This window comes from Eptesicus fuscus, chromosome 15 (genome assembly GCF_027574615.1).
Source record: "Eptesicus fuscus isolate TK198812 chromosome 15, DD_ASM_mEF_20220401, whole genome shotgun sequence".
NCBI classification, from domain to species: domain Eukaryota; kingdom Metazoa; phylum Chordata; class Mammalia; order Chiroptera; family Vespertilionidae; genus Eptesicus; species Eptesicus fuscus.
The window spans coordinates 18,600,729-18,621,169 of NC_072487.1; the positions used below are offsets into that span (position 1 = coordinate 18,600,729).

General features: G+C 44.7%; 1 protein-coding gene across 1 annotated transcript in view; it reads left to right on the forward strand.

Moving 5' to 3' along the window:
* Window positions 1–20,441, forward strand: part of SLC24A2 (solute carrier family 24 member 2) — a 230,521-nt gene that overhangs the window by 202,371 nt on the left and 7,709 nt on the right. The window contains exons 8-9 of the mRNA XM_028150743.2: window positions 6,326–6,469; window positions 14,996–15,085. Of these exons, the coding sequence (XP_028006544.2) occupies window positions 6,326–6,469; window positions 14,996–15,085 (234 nt within the window). The remainder of the gene's footprint in view (window positions 1–6,325; window positions 6,470–14,995; window positions 15,086–20,441) is intronic.

Genomic DNA, 20,441 nt, shown 5'->3' on the forward strand with positions numbered 1-20,441 from the left:
CCCCGTGCGTTAGCGTAAGTGAATTATATTTTTACAGGGCTGTTTAAGTGCTGGCATTTTACTTTATTCAGCATCATGCCAAACTGAAGGGGCTCCCCCGTGAGAAGAGGCGAGGCTCTCCTAAGTGCTGAGGCGTGTGGTCCTTCTGTGGAGGGATAGAGAAGTGAGAACGTCCCTTCCAGCCTGAGGGCAACCCCATCTGAGCTAAGATCTAGGCAGGGCCAGGCTCTCCTCTGAGGTTGCTCCTTGTTGACTGGAGAGGAGCTGTTATTACCAATGAAGAAAGCTGAACTTGAAGATGGCCTATTTTCAGAGGCCTCTGGGTTTTCATTTTCATTCTCTGATGGAAAAGATTGCATTAAAGCGAGCTCACCTTCCCATGGAAATCTTGCACAATGCCCTTCACAGACAAGAATAAGTAATTGGGTTGCTTCTAAGACATGTTTTTCTGGCTGTAGAGGTAACCTCTGGACTGGTGAGTCCAGCTCAGGCCCCTCCCCTGGAGATTATATATTTACTCTGGGTCACACCATCCATGCCAGGCACCAGTAGGAACAGTGGAAGGTGCACCTACAGAAAAGCTGGACAGGCTCATGGTAGCAGGATACAGACAGGCGGGGGCTCCTCCTCCCATTTATAGGTAAATAAAAAATTAAAATAAGTTGATTGCTTCAGAGGCCTCCCAGTAGATGCTGACTGGCTCCTGGAACTGCTCTCTCCTATCTGTAGATGTTCTGTGGCCAGACCTCCAGATACCAACCTCCAGTATCAATAAGGGAATCCTAGCGGTGGTTGTCCACTTACCGGCAAGTTGTCGCTTAGAATGACGTCGCCTCCTGCTAAAGTTATCCCCAAAATTCCATTACTGAGGCGTTTTAGTTGTAGGTCTGCCCCCCCCGCCCCCCCCCCGCCTTTGTTTCACAAAGATTAGAGGCTGCTTGCCAAGAGACATCTGATGAAAAAGGATAAAAGGAACCGTTTTGAGAGAATTCAGCAGAGGACGTACAAGAAAGGGCAAGCATAAGATGGGAGTGAGGTGAGCATGGATACCACTGCTGTGACTGCCGGATGTGGGTTACAGATTTGGCTGTGAAGTCCCCACTGCAAAGCAAAGGAGAAAAATAGTGTCATTGACCTGACTCACAGTATTTCCAAGATTCATTTCCAAGTTTCTCCAAAGAAGCATGACTTTTTCTAGTGCTGAGATACGAAGGCTGTTTCTCCCTCGATTCCTCATACACAGGAGCCTGGATCAGCCCTGGTGAGGTTCCATTGTGAGCAACCAAAACCCAAAATGACTGTGGCTGATTAAACAGAATGTCCGCGGAGGCCGTGTCAGCAGCCCAGGGCAGAATGGCTCTGGCTGGGCATCAGGGGCCCAGATCCTTGAATATTGTTTCTCCACTTCCTGGTCCAGGATGGCTGTCCACCCTCTGACTGAAATGCCCCCACTCCACCCGCAGGAACTGGGCAGGAGCAATGACAGACACACCTCCGCCCTTTAGAATGCATCCCGGAAGCTGCCAAGAGACCTGTGATTACGTCCCAGTCGACCTGAGCCTAATCACATGGCCACACCTCGTTGCAAAAGAGGCTGAAGTGGAGTCTTTATTCCAGGCCTAAGTAAAGTGGGCTTCCTGTCACTAACGTCCATGGGCAGAATATTAATTTGCTAGGGCTGCTATAAGAAAATAACTCAGCCTGGGTGGCTTAAATGACAGAAATGTATTTCCTCATAGTTCTGGAGGCTGGAAGTCCAAAATCAAGGTGCTGTCAGGGTTGTTTTCCTCTGAGGCCTCGCTCCTTGACTTACAGGTGGCCGTCATGCTGTGTCCTCACGGGGCCTTTCCTCTCTGCATGCAAATCCTTGAAGTGTCTCTGTGTGTCCTAATCTCCTCTGCTTATTAGGCACCATTCCTATTGCCTTAGGACACACCCTAATGGCTTTATTTTAACATCATCTCTTTAAAGGGGCCCTACCTCCAAAGACAGTCCATCCTGAGGTGCTGGGGAGTAGGGCTGCAACATAGGGACTGGGGGGAGACACAATTCAGTCCATTACAGGCAGAATGGGTATTGGAGAACGAGCCCCTCCCCCTTCTGCCAGCGCCCTGGAACTGGGTAAGTATGTTTTTTGGAGCTGTTTGTTCTGTCTCCCCTTTCAAATTCAAGTCTCCTCGAAACCAAGAGTCCCAGGACACAGCACACTGCTCTGCACCTAAAGGCGGTCCGTGACTACCTGCCGTGGTGGTGGCTACAGCTGGAACCACAGCTGAAGCAGAGACTGGCGGCCAGGATTTGGATTCTGCCATCTCCTGCTGCCATGCTGCTCGGATTCCTTCAGGGTCTGGCGGCCAGCAGGCCACCATGTGGGAACTTAGAGCTGTGTGTTTTAGCCTTGGATTTTCCCTGTCAGAGGTTGCAGAGCCCTAACGTAGTAATTGCTGGCCCTGGTTTGGCACAATTCTAGGGTTTCCACAGAGACCCCAGTAAGTACCAAGCTATTTGAAACCTTCCTATGAAAAGTCGTTCGAATTTTTTCTGGGTCACTTTGCATTGTTTTGTTTTCTGTGGTCACCACAGAAATTCAGGAGGTAAGGCTAGGTTGTTTCACCCGGCCGGTGTGGCTCAGTGGTTGAGCATCGACCCAGGAGGTCACGGTTCCATTCCCAGTCAGGGAACATGCCTGGGTTTCAGGCTCGATCCCCAGTGTGGGGCATGCAAGAGGTAGCTGATTAATGATTCTCTTTCATCATGGATGTTTCTATCTCTCCCTCTCCCTTTCTCTCTGAAATCAATAAAAATAGATAGTTTTTTTTAAAGAGTAGGTTGTTGCAAGGTCAAAGCCAGCATGCCCCAACTCCAGGAAAAGTTGGGAAACCAGTGCCTGAACCTCAGCAGGCTCTCCCCAGGACTAAGACTAATGAAATGCCAGCAGCCCCAGTTTGGGCAAAGGCAAATGGGCCCCAGACTTGGAACGGTATTTTTTTTTTTTTTCACTTTCTAACCATTTTGCAAGCTGTCGCCCATTGAGCCAGAGTGAGACTGCACTTGGAAAAAAGACAAGGAGCATTTCCCCTGAACTGTGTTGACAGCCTCGCTCCCTAGACACCTCTCGAATCCACCCAGGGTTTTGGGCTCTTGGACTTCTCTGTAGCAGGACTGGTCCTGCATGAGGCTATGAAGTCCCCACGAAGAACACTGTTTGTACAGCCTAAGACACAGTCTCTCCTGGTCCATTTCTGCCCTAGCAACAACCACCCCAAGTGCAACTTTTGGAAGCTGTACAACATAGCTAATTGTTTGCATTGGACAGTAGTATGTTTAGAGCTTATGCCTCTAAACAGACAATTATTTTCTGCCATTTGCTGGTGGCACTGCCTGCCTGGTGGCTTTGGCAGATGGGGAAAGGAGCTAATCCGTAGGTTATGAGCAGAAGGGCTATTGATGAAATGTCACCATCTGTTGGTGTCACTAAAATGATCTGAGTCATAAAGAGTTGCTTATGTTGTTTTGTCACAAAAAGGTTAGCTTAGAGTGTGGAAGAAGTTGCTAGATTGCAGACGGCAGTGGTAGACCAGACGGAGTGTCCACCCTGGAAGGGGGAGGAGTCTGGTGAACTCATCCGATCAGCTTGGTGAGTCTTCAGGGAAGCGCTGAGATCCCCTGACAATAAAACCACCCATCTCCTGTGAGACCGGGGACCTATTCGGAATGATGCAATGCCTCACCTCTCCCATGGTCCTCCCCATTTTGAGGCATCTATCGGGCGGGCAGGGCAAGTCAGTTATTTTGGTTAAACAGAAAAGAGATCATATGTGGGAGGGAACAGTTAAAATGCACCTGTCTCCTTAATCTTCTCTGGCCTCATTAACAGAGATTATTCAGGTAGCCAGCTGACACCTTGAGAGGCTGGGATCTCAACTGAGGACGATGTGCTCTCTGTCTGCTGCATCTCCCGGGAGGAGATGGGGGTGGCTCAGAAGGGGAACCAGGGACAGCACGCCCATGCCTCCCTCATGGGTGGGAGCCCTCACGATGAGGAAAGAAAGCAGTAAGTGGACCACATCACATTGCATAGCAAAGAAACCAGCTTTTGGTTTGGTTGAGTGTATTGATTTTTCTGGTTTCAATTTCATTGATTTCTGCTCAAATATTTTAAAATCTTTTCCTTTGCTTACTTTGGGCTTAATTTGCTCTTTTTTATTCTGGTTTCCTAAGGTAGGAACGTAGATTATTCATTTTCGATCTTTCATTTCTCCCAACATATCGCATAGCAAAGGGATGGAAAACCTGAGGACCATATTTAGTGAGGATCTGGACAACCAAATTAAACTGCGCCAACTTCCTAATTCTTCCTTATTACCTAATCCTCTTCATTCCAGCCTATTTGCTGTTTATAAACTATTTTACCCACTGCCAAGGACATATGCCCAACGAGAAAGAGCCTGTTAATACCAGCCCCGTCTAGTATGACTTAAGATTCCTTTTTAATTATTGTTATTATTTTTAACTTTAATTCCTGGAGAGAGAGTGTGGGGGATTGGGTAAACCAATGCAGATCCTCTTGGCAGCACTCAGATTTAAATTATAAGTAAACATAACGCTGCAATGAGTCGGGCCTCACACGCAGCCTGGCCTCTCGTTGAGCCCTTATCCCCTATCCCTGTGGCCGGCAAACCGCGGCTCTCGAGCCACATGCGGCTCTTTGGCCCCTTGAGTGTGGCTCTTCCACAAAATACCACGGCATGGGCGAGTCTATTTTGAAGAAGTGGCGTTAGAAGAAGTTTAAGTTTAAAAAAATTGGCTCTCAAAAGAAATTTCAATCGTTGTACTGTTGATATTTGGCTCTGTTGACTAATGAGTTTGCCGACCACTGCCCTGTCCCACCGGCCTGCACCTGCCCCACTTGCCAGCTCTTCAGGAGAAGGGTGCTGGGGAGTCAGTGCTGCTGCTGGAAATAGTGTGCGACGCTAGAAGGAAGAGCCACGGGCAGGCGCTGCGTGAAGCCTGTGCGGGTTATTTATATGGTCTCCAAAGGAAGCATCCTGGAAAAGTTCCTGGTGGTATTTTTAGATCAGATGCTTGGTCCTGCTGCCGCACTTTCATTTTCAAACAAGCAGGGATGGAAGTGATGGATGCTGTCTGCAGGGCTGTTTCAGAGGCTCGGGGGGCCCATCTGACAGGCTAATGGTCATCCCGCCAGGCCCCAGATCCGCCGTCTGTCTGTTCTGGCTCTGGGACTTCAGGAGCTGCTGACGTCAGCAGGTGATGGATCAAACCCTGGCTGCCTGCCGCCACGTCCGAACGTCTGCCGTTCTCCCAGCTCTGGGGCCCTGTGCAGGTGACAGTCCCAGGCTCCATGCCCTGCTTGACTTCCCAACCCTGTGTCCGAGGATGGATGGGACACATGTTTGCATAATAAGCCTTTGGCTGGAAGTAAAATGGTTTAGAATTGAATGAGATGATCAAACTGGTTAAAACTCACAACCTCACAGTAATCCATGGGCCAGTGAAGAGAGTTGAGTATTGTTACTGAATTATTGCTGTGGTTACTTTTATTTGCCCACTCAAAATCAGTGCTGTCAATAAATAAATAAATATTTTTTTAAAAAAAAATTAATAGCCCTAGCTGGTTTGGATCAGTGGATAGAGTGTCGGCCCGAGGACTGAAGGGTCCCAGATTCTATTCTGGTCAAGGGCACGTACCTAAGGTTGCAGACTCGATCCCCGGCTCTGGTCAAGGCACATGGAGAGGCAACCAAATTGATGTGTCTCTCTCACATCAATGTTTCGCTCTCGGTATCTCTCCCCCTCCTTTCCACTCTCTCTAAAAATCAATGAGAAATGTCCTCGGGTGAGGAGGATTAACAACAAAAAAAAAAAAAACATTTAATGTTCTTCCCAAGGATTTCTATGATGAATCCTTTGGCTTTGTCCTCAAGGAGAAGGGAGGAGGAGGAGAAGGTGGGTGCCGGTCTTTTGCTCTGCAGATACGATTTCTTGTGAAAAGCTCCTGGGTCATAGCTGTAGCCCACTCCAGGTGAATGGCCAGCTCCATCTGAGGCGCTAAAGAGTGTTCAGGCGGGGAAGAGAAAGCTCTGAAGTCCTCCTGGCTGGGCATGGTATTGTCTGTCCCTCGGATTCAGACTGTGGCAGGTGGGGCTCTCTTACAAACCTAAGAAATGCATGGAGGAGGCTGCTGGCATGAGCCAGGAAAACTCCTGAAGCCGCACAGCGCCTCCACCCTGCTCTGTGCCCGGGCTCCTGCGGCCTGTGGGCACGATCCTCATTCAGTTTGGGGTGTTTCTCTCTCTCTCCGCAGCAGACCACAGAAACGGGTGACGACGAGGAGGACCAGCCTCTCAGCCTGGCCTGGCCTTCCAACCCCCGCAAGCAGGTCACGTTCCTGATTGTCCTCCCCATAGTGTTTCCTCTCTGGCTTACCTTGCCCGACGTCCGCAAACCTGTGAGTAAAGCATTTTTGAATCGATTCCCTGTTTGAAAGCACAGAATATAACAGGATGCCTCATCTGCTTCTATTTGTCTTAAATGGAAACAGCTGAAGTTTATCTGGACCGTTTGCATTATTGGTTCCACATGAGAAACCACCCCAAAACTTAGTCGTGTGAAACAACCACCATGTGTTCCAGGAATTTGAATAGGGCACATTAGGGGTGGCTTGCCTCCGCTCTGCCGTGTCCGTGGCCTCAGCTAGGAAGAGTGACATGGCTGGAGGCTTCTCCAACTGAGCGGAGACGGTTCAAAGGCTGGACGCAGCCGGAATCGTCTACTGGAAAGCCTCGGCGTGTCCTTTCTGTGTGACTGGGGCTTCCTCAGGCATGGTGGCCTCAAGATAGGCCGGTGTCTTACATACCGATCAGGCTTTGAGAGTCGGTGTTCCAGCGGCACAAGGCAGGAGCTGCACAGTGTCCGGTGCGCTAGTCTCAGAAGCCACGTAGACTCAGTTCCTGGTCAAGGCAGTCATAGTTTGTCCTGGTTAAAGGTGAGGAGACAAAAGGTCTACCTAAACCATATCAGGGTCCTAGAGCGTATGACACTCTGGATAGGAAGAGTGTCAAAGCATTTGCACACATGTTTTAACACCACCACAGTGTTGTCCCTGATCAGGAGGGGACTCACATTTTGTTGAATATTTATGTCCATGGATTACTCACTTGATTCAAAAAGTAATTTAAAGAAATGCACTCATGTAGTGCAAATGTCTGCAAGTCTGATCTCCTTCCTGAATTGTTATCATTACTGTAATCAATATTCTTTTCTGCTGTTAGTAATGCACTGGGTGCTGTGAACATAATACCATCTTATGATCAGCAAAGTGCAATCTGAATGTAGATGAAACCAAAAGAACACCCCCCCTCCCAGTGTTGTTAAACTGGGTTCTACGGCCATTGCCCCAAAGGGTAAAGGAACTCACGAAAGATAAGAAGGAAAAGCTCTACTTGTTATTACAGCCTTATAGACACATACTCATTCCACAAAAGTATGTATCTATCATGTATCAGCTTCTACCCTAGGTATTTTCAATAAAGCATATTGTGGAATCTCAGGAAACAACTGGTATGAGAAAAATACATATTCTATATTATAAAAGGCTAATATGCAAATTGTCCCCTCGGGAGTTCGACCGACTGGGAGTTCGACTGCTCACTATGACGTGCGCTGACCACCAGGGGGTGGCGTGGAACAAAGGAAGGCCCCGGCCAGCAGCCAGCAGCCAGGGGAAGGAAGGCCCAGGCCAGTAGCCAGCAGCCGGGGGAAGGAAGGCCCTGATTGGCCCTGATCGCTGGCCAGGCCTAGGGACACTACCCGTGCACAAATTTTGTGCACTGGGCCTCTAGTGTGTAAATAATTGGCATAAGTAGAAAGAAACTTAGGTACAAAGAAATTAACTAACTCATGCCTAGTCACTTCCCAGGGGATGGAGCTGAGATTCATTGTCAGGCCCCTGTGACCACACAGCGTGAGCTTCTCCTCATATTTCAGGATGCTAGAAGGTGGACATCTGAGAGCATTATTTCTGAAAGCATTTGGAATAGACTACTGTGGTGACATCCAACATAATTTAGCATAACTCTTGAGTCTTATGATGATCCCACTTTCCTCACTTGAAAAAGACCAAAGAAAAACGCTGCCCCATTAGCCTGACCGATAAAAAATCCAGCCTGCTGGAGAGCCATGGCTTGTAAAGTTCAGGCCAGGAAAGGACCCCCTGATGTAAGGACTCCCGACAGAAGTTTCCTAGTAAAGTTAAAGCAACAGGAGCAGAGCACCTGCTCTCTGCAAAGGCCTGGCCTCCTGGAAACCCGCCGCCAGCAGCTGGGATGTGTGCAGTTTCTCCCTGGCTCACATCACATGGCATTTCCGAGATGGGCGTGTTCACGTGTGCGCCCACTCGCTCACTTGCGTCCTCTCTGTATTTCCATTGCTCCGTTTAGCCCAGTGCTTTTGCTCAGCCCCAGGGAGGAAAATCAGGGAGAGAGACATGTTTTTGTAAATCCCCACAGCAGGCCTAACTGTGGCAACAACCCAGAGGAGAGAGTGATTGACTAATAAGAGGGTGTCAGCACACAACCGGGAAAAGTGCAGGAATGGGAAAAACATGTAAATAGCTGACGGCTCTGGGCTCTCAGGGTCGGGTGGGACTCCTGGAGAAAAGGCTGACAAGGTGCTCATCCTCTGCATCATCTGAGCTGGAGGGACAAGGAAGCTGTTTGAGAAGATCCAGCTCTCAACCAGCAACTCCTGGACAACAGTCAAGACTGTGCTGTGGCAATAGTTACCTGGAGCAGCACAACTGTGCTGGCTGATGCTACAGTTCCCAGGGGCGCAGAGCAAGAAAATGCAGCTGTACATATCCCTCTCCTCTGCAGGGCCATTGGCGGGTCACTCACTGCACAGGCAGCGTGAGAGCGCTCCCCTGCAGCCTGGGCCACGTTAGCCAGTGGGGCTTCGGCTCGTTGCAGCCCCAAGTGCCATCCCTGGGGTGGACTAGATGTGTCCTGCCTGTTTCTGAGTATACTACGTGCTCTCCCGAGCAGAAATGAGACCCCCAGAACATTTGGTTGATTTTAGAGTTCCTCAGCCAATATTTATTGAGCCCCTATTACATGCCAAGTATCAGACTTGTGCCCTAAAAGAGATATGAAGACACAGAATTCACAGTTCCTACCTTTCAGGAACGCTAAACTGAGTAGAGGGAACAAAGCATGTCCACATGTACCTACAGAGCAAGGCTGCGCAGCTGTGTCAGTCAGAGGAGCCAGACTCAACCCCGAGTCTGCTGACGCCATGGCATTCTCATTCTACCACGGTGATGGTGGTGGTTTACCCAGGCAACTCCTGAGCAGAGCAGCCTTGAGAAAGTCACTTCTCACCGCTAGGCCTCACGTTTTCTCTTCTGCGAAAGACAGGGTAGAAGACTTCCAGATTCCCGGGCAGCCGTGACCTTCTGTGATTAAGGAAAGCATAGAGAGATAGCCATCAGCACGATGTGTAAGGCGACCGCACAGCCCAGTTTGCCCAGGGCAGTCCTCGTTGACTGTGGGTACAGGTTTGGACGAGGAACTGCGTGGTTACCCTTTACATGTAGGAAATGCCAAATGAAAGGAAGCATGCTACTTCCTCATGTACTGCCCCAGGGCCTCCTGAAAAATTACCCAGGAAGAGGGGAGAACAAGTCAAAAATTATTAATTAGTAGACATTTGCTACTCCTCAGGGCCTGGCAACTCTGCCTCCTCAGTGTAGTTTTTTGTTTTGTTTTGTTTTTTGTTTTGTTTTCCATCACCATCTAGCCCCTCCATCCTCCTCAGTAGTTTTTGAATTACCCATGGAGATGAACATCCAAACCTTGACAATAATTACAAAGAAAACATGATTTTTTTTTAAACGTATACATCTACTTTCAGAGTAAATGGCACTCCTGCTTGTTTTTATTTCCACTTCATTTATATGCAAATGATGCAACAGTGTTTGTTGTATTATACACGCTTCCAGCTCCGATAATTAGTCTGGGCTTCACTTTTATAGTTTCCGTAAATTAATGGCTTTGTTTTGAAAGTTAAAAAAGAAAACTGAAATGTAAACCTTAATGAGGAACATGTCTTTGATGAAAATTGAAAATAAGAAAGGAAATAAAGACCCAAAAAGATAGATCCTTTCATGGCCTAGGATGGGTGTTCTTATAAATCAGAAACACATCCAATGAGATATCAAAACATGACTCATCAGAGCTAGGAAGGTTCCTGAGAACCCAGCAAGGTTTTTGCTATTTTTATCACACATTGATCCATTCACCAAGTAGATTTATTATGTCTACTATGTGCCCAGCACAGTTCTAGCAGGGAGTAAGTGACCACTGAACCCAGAGGGCTTAGTGATGTGTCCAAGCACACCCAGCTAATGAGAGGTAATGGTAAGATATGTACACATATAATACCTTAATAAAAAAAAATTGGAAAAAAAAAAAAAAAGAGGTAAAGCCAAGACTCCAGGCCAGGTCTCTACCGTCACTTGCTCCTCCCTGAGTTTCAATTTCCTAATCTCTTAAAAACAAAAAAAAAAACAAAAAACAATGTGAGGATAATACTGTCAAATAATAATGGCCATTGTTATCTGTGCACTTAGTGTGTGCCTGGCACTTTGCTGGACACTTTATGTGCATGAGATCCTCAGACTGACTAGATCTTGCTATTCCCCCATTTTACAGATGAAGAAATTGAGGCTTAGAGAGATTAAATAATTTGTCTCAGGACACATCACTGGTAATTGGTGAGCAAGAATTTTTTTTTATTGGTTTTTTTTTTAGAGAGACAGGAAGGGAGAGGGATATAGAGATAGAAACATCAATCAGAGAACATTGATCCTGCACGCCCCCTACTAGGGATCAAGCTGACAAACCGGGCATGTGCCTTGACTGGGAATTGAATGGTGACCTCCAGGTTCATGGGTTGACGTTCAACCACTGAGCCACACTGGCCGGGCATCAGCAAGGATTTTAATGCCTGTCCTATTAATCTAGAAACCGTACTTTTAATCTTTAATAGGATTGTTTTGGAGAACTTTGTTAAATATGTACGCCCCAGAATCTTCCACAGAGTAGATGCTCAGTGAGTATTTGTTGAGTTTAAATTAGTAAGGATATGGCTAATTTGTGCAATGAGCTAATGTTCAGCAATGTTTTTGCAAGCCAAGAAAATATCACTCTGATGTACTAAAAGCTTCTAATGAGAACATTAGCTGTCAATTATACAAGGAAGCCATTACATTGGGAACAAAATGGCCGGCACACGGACACAATTTGCTTTTTGCTAATTAGCGTTAGGCCCATCCCAGCAGATGTCAGGATGAGCCCCCATTACTAACCATAAATTGACATGGCAGCCCTTGTCTGCAAGGGCTATTTTCTTCCCGCCATGGAGACAGTAACTAAATAACTGCCCAGGTGCTGCTGGGCACTGATGTCTGGAATGAGGCCATAGAGTCCAAATGAGGGGAATCGTTCAGGAAAAAAATGAAAGAAGAAGGAATAACCTGGGCTGTGAGTCTGGAAATGGTAAGGTAGTTTGACAGTTGGGAAGCGCTAAGCCAAACTGCTCACGCTCGAAGGGAGATGCTTCCAAAGCAGGCACAACAGGGAGGCTGGGTGCGGCAGATGGCCACACAGCTGGGATGCTAGTCTACACTTCCCTGATGCTCTTTATACTTTCTGGCTTTCAGAGCATAGGCTAGTGTCATGATGATGGTGATGATTATGTGTCTGTGGCTGGGTATATTCTGAGTGTTACTGGCCCTGTTTTTCTTTTGGAAAGCGTCGGTATAACCTAGATGTTAGGAACACCTGCTGTATAGTCAGACAGACCTAGCTTTGAATTTTATGTCTCGTTCAAGATCTGGGTACAGAGTAGGTGCCAGGTTTACCTACCCCTAGTTAATGATGAAGACCTGAAAAGTTACCCAAAAAAGTTATTTTTAACCCTTTTTTAATGAGCCCCAAATAGTACACTAGATCAAGGTACATCTCGGTGCTCATTCATTACTGATGGGCTTCTTGATTAAGAATCATAAGCATCAAGTTTTGAATTAGAGAGGTTTTCACTAGTACTGATTTGAACTTCATTGTTTTAAATCCTTAGTCTGATTCCTGACTTTCTACCTTTTGACTGGGAATGTTCTATGGTTCAGGGATATTTCTTAGATGAGAAATATATTCAAATGATTTGATTCTGAGTTGTGATGTTATATCAATGAACAGACATGCAAAGGTACAAAAATTAAAATAATAACTACATACTTAGTAAATGAGCTAAGCTGGAAAGGGAGCGATCTATGAAATGAGGACTCTCCCGGCATACCCAGTACACGTGCCATTCCATCAAGTATGGAGATGATGCTCCATTCCCCTCAACAGGATGCTCAGAATCAAGCTCACTGACTGCTGTTCAACCACATGTGTGGCCCCGCCCTTCTCTTCCCTGTGACAGAGCGCGGCCATAGGAGATGAAACCCTCATCGCACTTAGGACCCTGGAACAGTGACCGTGACCAGAGGAAAGGGATGAGGACTGGAATCAGCTAAATGCTTTGCAGGGAAAACTTGATTTCTTAGCAGTGGCAATCCCACGGCTCAGGGAATCTGGTCTCCAGGATCCAGCTGAACTCCCAGTTTTAAAGGAATTTGCTTTCTAAAGTGAATTATCCCCAATGATCCCACTTCTGGGAATATATCCTAAAAATCCCAAAACACCAACCGGAAAGGATCTGTGCACCCCTCTGTTCATAGCAGCGTCATTTACAATAGCTAAGATTTGGAAACAGCACACGTGCCCATCAGTAGATGAGTGGATAAAAAAGCTGTGGGACATTTACACTGTGGAATACTATGCAGCTGTGAAAAAGAGGGGGGAATCTCTTACCCTTTGGGACAGCATGGATGGACCTGGAAAATACTACACTAAGTGAAATAAGCCAATCTGAGAAAGACAAATATCACATGATCTTACTTATTTGTGGAATCTAATGAACAAAATGAATTGACCAATAAAATAAGACCCGAAGCATGGAGGCATGGAACAGATTGACATACCTCGATGTGGGGTTGGGGACAGGAGAAGAGATAAACCAAAGAACGTATATACTTCTATGCATAGCCCACAGACACGGGCAATTGAGTAGTGAAGACCTGGAGGGTGGGTAGGAGCTAGAAGGACAGGGATAAGTGGGAAGGGAGGGAATGGGAGATATCCGTAATACTATCAACAATAAAAAATGTATTTAAAGTGAATATCTCAATCTCCACTTTGAAAAATTGATTACTTTTTCCCATAACCTGTTAAACTGCTCACATCCCCAAAGGGGTCTGAATCTTTGGCCAAAATATTTGAGAGATGGTAGAGGTGGGGGGCAATATTTGAGAATAAGATTGTGGCTACTCACTGTGGCCTGCGTCTCCCCAGTTTCATCAAGCCCACTGGTCTGTCAGATAGCCCAGCTAACGAATGACCCCAAAAAAGCCACAATCATTCAAAGAGAGACATGATTATTGTGAAATTTAACAGACCTATGTGAATGACAATAAAAACATATTGAAAACTTGAAATTAGTAAAGAGAACATAAGCCTGGTTTGGAGCGATAGAGACTGTGTTCATCTTATGGATATTCAAAAGATTGCTGTGCACAAGTTTATCTTTTCCTTTTAATGGATTTCTCAGAAGCCATAGCAAAAAGTGTTCTACGTGATTGCCCAAGGTCAGCCCTTCAGACAGCTGAAATAGCTTTCATCCCAGTCAACTCCGGGATTCATTTCTCTGGACAAAATTGGATGGCATTATCAAAGCAAAAAATAGATTGTTTCTCAACGTGGAACGCTTTGAAATAAAAAGTGTTTGGCAATAATAGGTGATAGGCTCTTAGAACATTTTGCAAAAAGGGCCTCCACAGAAAACCACCAATGACAGTGCAAGCCTGGGTTTCCCTGTGGTGGGGTCAGGTAAGAAACACTGCATTTTGAGTGTCTGATTCCGGCTGATGTTTGAAGGAAATTTTAAAAGTGCTCGTACTTACAGAATCATCGAACAGACCGTCAAACCTCAGAGGGAAGGCAGGGGAGGGTGGGCGGGGGGAGAGGGAGGTAAGAGGTCAACCAAAGAATTTGTATGCATATAAGTATAACCAATGGACACAGACAATGGGGGTGGGGTGAAGGCCAAGGCTGGGGGGCAGGGGCAAACTGGGAGAGGACAATGGGGGAAAAGGGGACCTGTGCAATACTTTCAACAATAAAGCATTGTTTTAAGTGCTTGTACTGTAAGCCTGAGATTGCACAAAGTCCAGCGGTAGAGACAGAATTGGACACAATTAAGGATGGAGAACATCCCAGCAGTGTCCACTCCGCCACCCCCAAGGAGAGCCATACGGTTGGGCATCTGTATGTTCCTGTCCCTACGAGTGGTTCCAATGTCCCGGACTGGCCATCATCAGGGATCTGTAGAAACCATAGTGATGGCTTTTTCTGTGTGGCTTTTCCTGACCACCCATGGGACTGTAAGATGAGCCACTCTGTTTCTGAATTCTTCCTGTTCTTGTAAAATGTAATTAATCCCATAGGTTTTGTGGCATGTGGATTATGATGATGCATGGGTCGAAGTAATAGAAACTGATGCTGAGGAACTTGAGCAGAAGAAAGAAAAGGGAGCAGGAGAGGGAGGGAGAAACCAGGCCTTGGGAAGGGCATCTGAGCATCCAGCAGCAGGAGGAGACATTCTCTTCAGGAGAGTTCCATCTCAGGCACTAGCTTTGCAATGATTTGGCTCTAACCAAGTTCACATTCCCGAGACTCTTACTGTCCCAGCTTGACCGGGGGTGGTCAGGGCCTTTTGATTGCCAATCCTACCAAGACGGCCAGCTGCATCGGTGGATTTAGCTTTAGACTGTTGATAGAACTGACGCTCTCGCCTCTCCCTGGTTCTCTTTCAGTCAGCAAGGAAGTTTTTCCCCATCACGTTCTTCGGCGCCATCACCTGGATCGCAATATTCTCTTACTTAATGGTCTGGTGGGCACACCAGGTAAGACCTTGACCGTGACACCATCTGCCTGGTGTTGCTAAGTTGTTAATGAGTGTGTTTGCTTTCTGAGACTGTCACAACAGTATTGGCGTCTGACGAGACAAGTTAAATATTCCAGGACTAAAGGAATTTACCCCACTTCACTTTCCCGCATCTCCTGGCCTTTCCCTGGAGCGTGAAGTCAGAAAGCCCCGCTCAGGCCTGTGGAGGAAGGAAGGCAAACCTAGCTGCTGCTTGCCCTCTGCAGCCTGAAACCAAGCCAGCTCAGGCCTGGGAGGGATGATGAGGTTCTGCCTGACTCGGTAGCACTTACTTTCTCTTCGGGAGTTAACCTGCCTTTTTTTCTTTTTTTTTTTTTATTAATCCTCACCCATTGATTTTATTATTATTACTATTATTATTATTATTATTTTATTTTATTGGAGTGACATTAGTCTACATGAACATATAGGTTACATGTGTGGATTACTAATTTACAAAATCTGTATATAGGACCATGTGCCCACCACCCAAAGTCAAATCCTCTCCTGTCACCTCTTATTAGGACCCCTTTCTTCCCCCACCCCCCTCCCTCTGGCAACCACCACACTGCTGTTTGTGTACATAAGTTTCAGTTTTATATCCCACATATGAGTTAAATCATATCATTCTTAGCTTTCTCTGTTTGACTTATTTCACTTCCCATAATGTTCTCAAGGTCCATCCATGTTGTTGTAAGTGACGCTTTTTCACTCTTTCTTATGGCCGTGTAATACTCCATTGGGATGTCGAGGTTTTGCCTGACTCGGTAGCACTTACTTTTTCTTCAGGAGTTAACCAGCCTTCTTTTTTTTTTTTCTTTTTTCTTTTTTTGTTAATCCTCACCCATAGATATTTAGAGAGAGTAGAAGGGAGGGGGAGAGACAGAGAGTGAACCATCGATGTGAGAGAGACACATTGATTGGTTGCCTCTCACTCATGCCCTGACCAGGGCCAGGGCCATGCCCTGGACCAGAATCAAATCCAGGACCCTTCAGTCTGTGGGCCAACGCTCTATCCACTGAGCTAAACTGGCTAGGGCCAGCCTTTCTTTTTTTCAATTACAGCTGACATTCAATATCATTTTGTATTAGTTTCAGGTATACAGTATAATGGTTAGACAGTCATATACTTCACAAAGTGTTCCCCATCATATTTCTAGTACTCACCTGGCACTGTACACAATTATTACAATATTATTTGCTATATTCCCATGCTGTACTTTACATCCCATGACTATTTTGTAACTACCAACTTGTACTTCTTAATCCCTTCACCTTTCTCACCAGGCCTCCAAAACCCTCTTGCAACCATCAGTCTGTTCTTTGTACCTATGAGTCTGTTTCTGTTTTGTTTGCTCATTTATATTGTTCTTTAGATTCCATATATAAGTGAAATCATACGGTATTTGTCTTTTTCTGACATTTCACTTAGCATAATACCCTCTAGGTCCATCCATGTTGTCACAAATGGTAAGATTTCTTTTTTTTTTTTTATGTCCAAGTAATGTTCCATTGTATATATGTACTACAGCTTTTTATCCACTCTTCTATTGATGGGCTCTTGGGTTGCTTCCATATCTTGGCTATTGTAAATAATGCTGCAATGAACATAGGGGTACATATATTCTTTCGAATTAGTATTTCGGGTTCCTTTGGATATAGACCCAGAAGTGGAATCGCTGGGTCATAAGGCAGTTCCATTGGCTCTTAGAAAGAGACCAGTCATAATGCCTATCACAATAATAAACTCTCAGGAAGTGTTTGTTGTAACACATGAATGAAAGAATGAGATGCGAAAGAAGAGAAAATAGTGGTAACCATTATTGATTGTGTACTGTGTGCCTGGCAACTCACATCCCTTTGTCCTTATAATCTTAACAATAATCCTTGACAGACCTGTCCATAAGTACAAATTTGTCCATAAGTACAAATCCTTTGAGGGAGGAACTATTATTATTCACAGTTTACAGATAAAAGTGTTAAGCTTAGAGCTCATAAGAAAATTGCCCAGGATCATACAGGTAGTAAATAGCAGACCTGAGATTCTAACCCAGGATTCTGAAACTCCAGAACTTATGCTTTTAATCTCACTTATAAATTACAAACTGTCCACTTGGATCCTTTGTTTCATTATTATATTAGCCTTCACATTATTATACTTTTAAACATAAGTAAAACATAGCAATTTGAAATAAGGAAATACATTCCAAGAACATATATGGAAAGATACCTCAACAAATGGTGCTGGAATAACTCGATTTCCATATGGCAAAATAAATTTAGATTAGAACCTATTTTCAAACCTATATACCTGATAAAGCACTGTATCCAGGATATATATAAATCCCCTGAAGCTCAATAATAAGAAGGCAAGCGTACGGCACCCTAATTTTAAAGATGGATGAAAGATTTGAATAGCTATGTCACCAAAGAAGATATGCAAATGGCTAATAAGCACAAGAAAAGATGCTCAACATCATTATTCATCAGAGAACTGCAAATCGAAACCACAACGAGATACCACTTCACAGTCACTAGACTGTGTAGAAATTGGAACCCTTTTATATTGCTGGTAAGAATGTAAAATAGTGCAGTCACCTTAAAAAGCAGTTTGGCAGCTCCACAAAATTTTTAAGTATAGAGTTACCATATGATCCCGTGATTCCACTCTTGATGTATACCCAAGAGAAAAGAGAACATCGACACAAAAATTTGTACACACATATCCATAGCAGTATTATTCATAATAGCCAAAACTGTAAACAACCCAGATGTCCATCAACTGATGAATAGATAAGTAAAATGTGGTCTTCTATATGATGGAATAGTATTCCACAGTAAAAAGGAATGAAGTATTGATACATGTTACAATGTGAATGAACCTCTAAATTTTATGCTAAGTGAAGAAAAGCCAGTCACCAAAGATCATGTGTTATGTGACTCCATTTATATGAAATGTAAAAAAATAGTCAAATCTATAGAGACAGAAAGTAGGTTAATGGATGCCTTGGTTTGGGGAAGGAGAAAGGGAAATGGGGAGAGACTGATAATAGGTATAGAGTTTCTTCTTGGGAATGAAAAGGAATTATGCCCTGAGCAGTGGTTAGAGCAATGGCCCACACACAGAAGGGTCTCGGGTTCGAGTCCTCATCAAGGGCACGTACCTGTGTTGCAGGTTTGATCCCTGGCCCTGATTGGGGCACGTGCAGGAGGCAATCGATCGCTCACATCTGTTTCTCTCTCTCTCCCCCGCCCCTCCTTCGCTCCCTCCTTCCCTGCCTTCCTCTCTCTCTCCCTCTCCCCCTTTCTCTCCCCCTCCCTTCCATTTTCTCTAAAAATCAATGGAAAAAATATCCTCAGGTGAGGATTTTTTTTTAAAAAAGGAATTTAGGGAATCACTAACAACATTTACTGAAAATATTGGCTGATATACCCAAAGTTATTCCTACAAGGAATTTTATATTATTACTATCGTAGTTATTTTAATGACATTTGACTTCAGATTATTCTTCTCAAAATCACTGGTCCCCTGGGGCTTGGGAAGGGCAGGACAGGTGGGGGGGGGGGGACAAAAAAAAAAAAAAAAAAAAAAAAAAAAAAAATCACTGGTCCCCTGAAGAAGTTCTTTTTTCCCCAAAGTCATTATTTTCCATATTCATTGAGAGACACTTGCTACCAATACCTGGCAAAAAATTACTGCAGAGGTGGGCTGCTTCTCAGCCTTCAGATTTCCAGGCTAAAATGATGGCTTTTCCTAATACTCATTTTTATTCTTTCATGCACTGATAATGAAAAATGGGGGTTTTCAATTGCTGGAATATGTTGTTTTATAACTACTTCTCTTTGCCATCCCAGAAAACATTATTGTACAGGCTTTCACCATTTTCTTTTCAATGCTCATCTTTACTCCACAATCTTCTTTCCTTTTCATTCTCTTGTAGAAAAACACAAACAAATGCCTGGAACAATAATAATTACAGAAAGGCCCAGATATATAAAGAGAAGCCTTGCTTTCCAATAATAGATGAGAAGTTTCTCTTTCTTTCCTCCCATAGAAATGTGTTTCTCTTTCAAAACATCCACACAGCTGATCACAATAGCAGACTCTGTTCTGAGAAGTGTAGCTCTAATTCTACTGTTTGTACTTTTGAACTCTAAAAGCTATAAAAAGAGCAAGAATACTACTTAGTGCTCAACTATATTGGTACCCACAGTGTTACCAATAATAAATTTAATTAATTAATTAATTAAATATGCATCCTATTTGATTCACTTATTTGACTACTATTTGGCCAAAAGGAGTGCCCTTCACATAAAATGCTTTATGCATATTTCCCTTTATATTTGTTCTTTTTATATAGTTTTTGCATCGTGTATCTTTTTCTTAGTAGATTTCATGGGTGATGAAAACCTGTGGTTAAAATCTATACTGCATCTCGTATGAAAAGTTAATTCTAAAAGTCAACAAGGACCCTATGTCTCGTTTAGCCAGTATGATGTTCTTGTAAATCCTTCTTAAACCAAGGCCGGGAACTGCATCACAGAAGATGAGGAACAGCACGGGATTTGGATTCTGAGTGCTTCTATCATTTGCTTTTATTAAAAATCAAGGAACGCCCCCCACCCCACCCACCCCCACCCCACCCCAGAGGCTCCTGGTGTCCTTTTTAGCTCTAACTTTCTTTGATGCTCCCCAAAGTGATCTGGATGCAGTCCCATCCATGCACCCAGCGCCTTGCTTCTGGGTAGCCAGCAGTCCCTTCAGTGAAATTCACTCAAAATGAGCTTACTAGTAAGTAGAAATTCTCCTTCGGTGAAAGTGTTTCTAGAGTCACACAGATTCATCAAGCCACAACCCTGCGTGCATGGAGCTTCCTGTCTAATGGGAGCTGGGAATCCGTGCACCATGAGGACAGGGCAGACTAGTGCAACTCACCGGTCTCTGGAGCAGGCATGACCAGCAAAATAAAAATAACTCCCAACTATGCTTTTAAGCTAGTGAGAACTAAGCTATCACTTATAAATCAAAAGAGGGATTTAGAAATGTGTTTATTCTATTTCCTGAAAACCTTTAAACTTACATCCTACTTCGGCCCTTTCAGTTTTTTTCAAAATTTATGGACATCATCAGGTAGGCTGTTGGAAACCACGTTGAAAGCATTATCTTAAAGGTTTTCAGTTTACCAACTTCAGAAGATATATGAAGTTTTTTCAAGTTCCCAAAAGACAAACAAGTTGCTCAAGAGAATGGAGGAGCTTCCATGTGAGGCTTGACCAAGCATGTCAAACTCAAAGGCTAACACGAGCCAAATAAACAAGGTTTAAGTTTAAGTGGG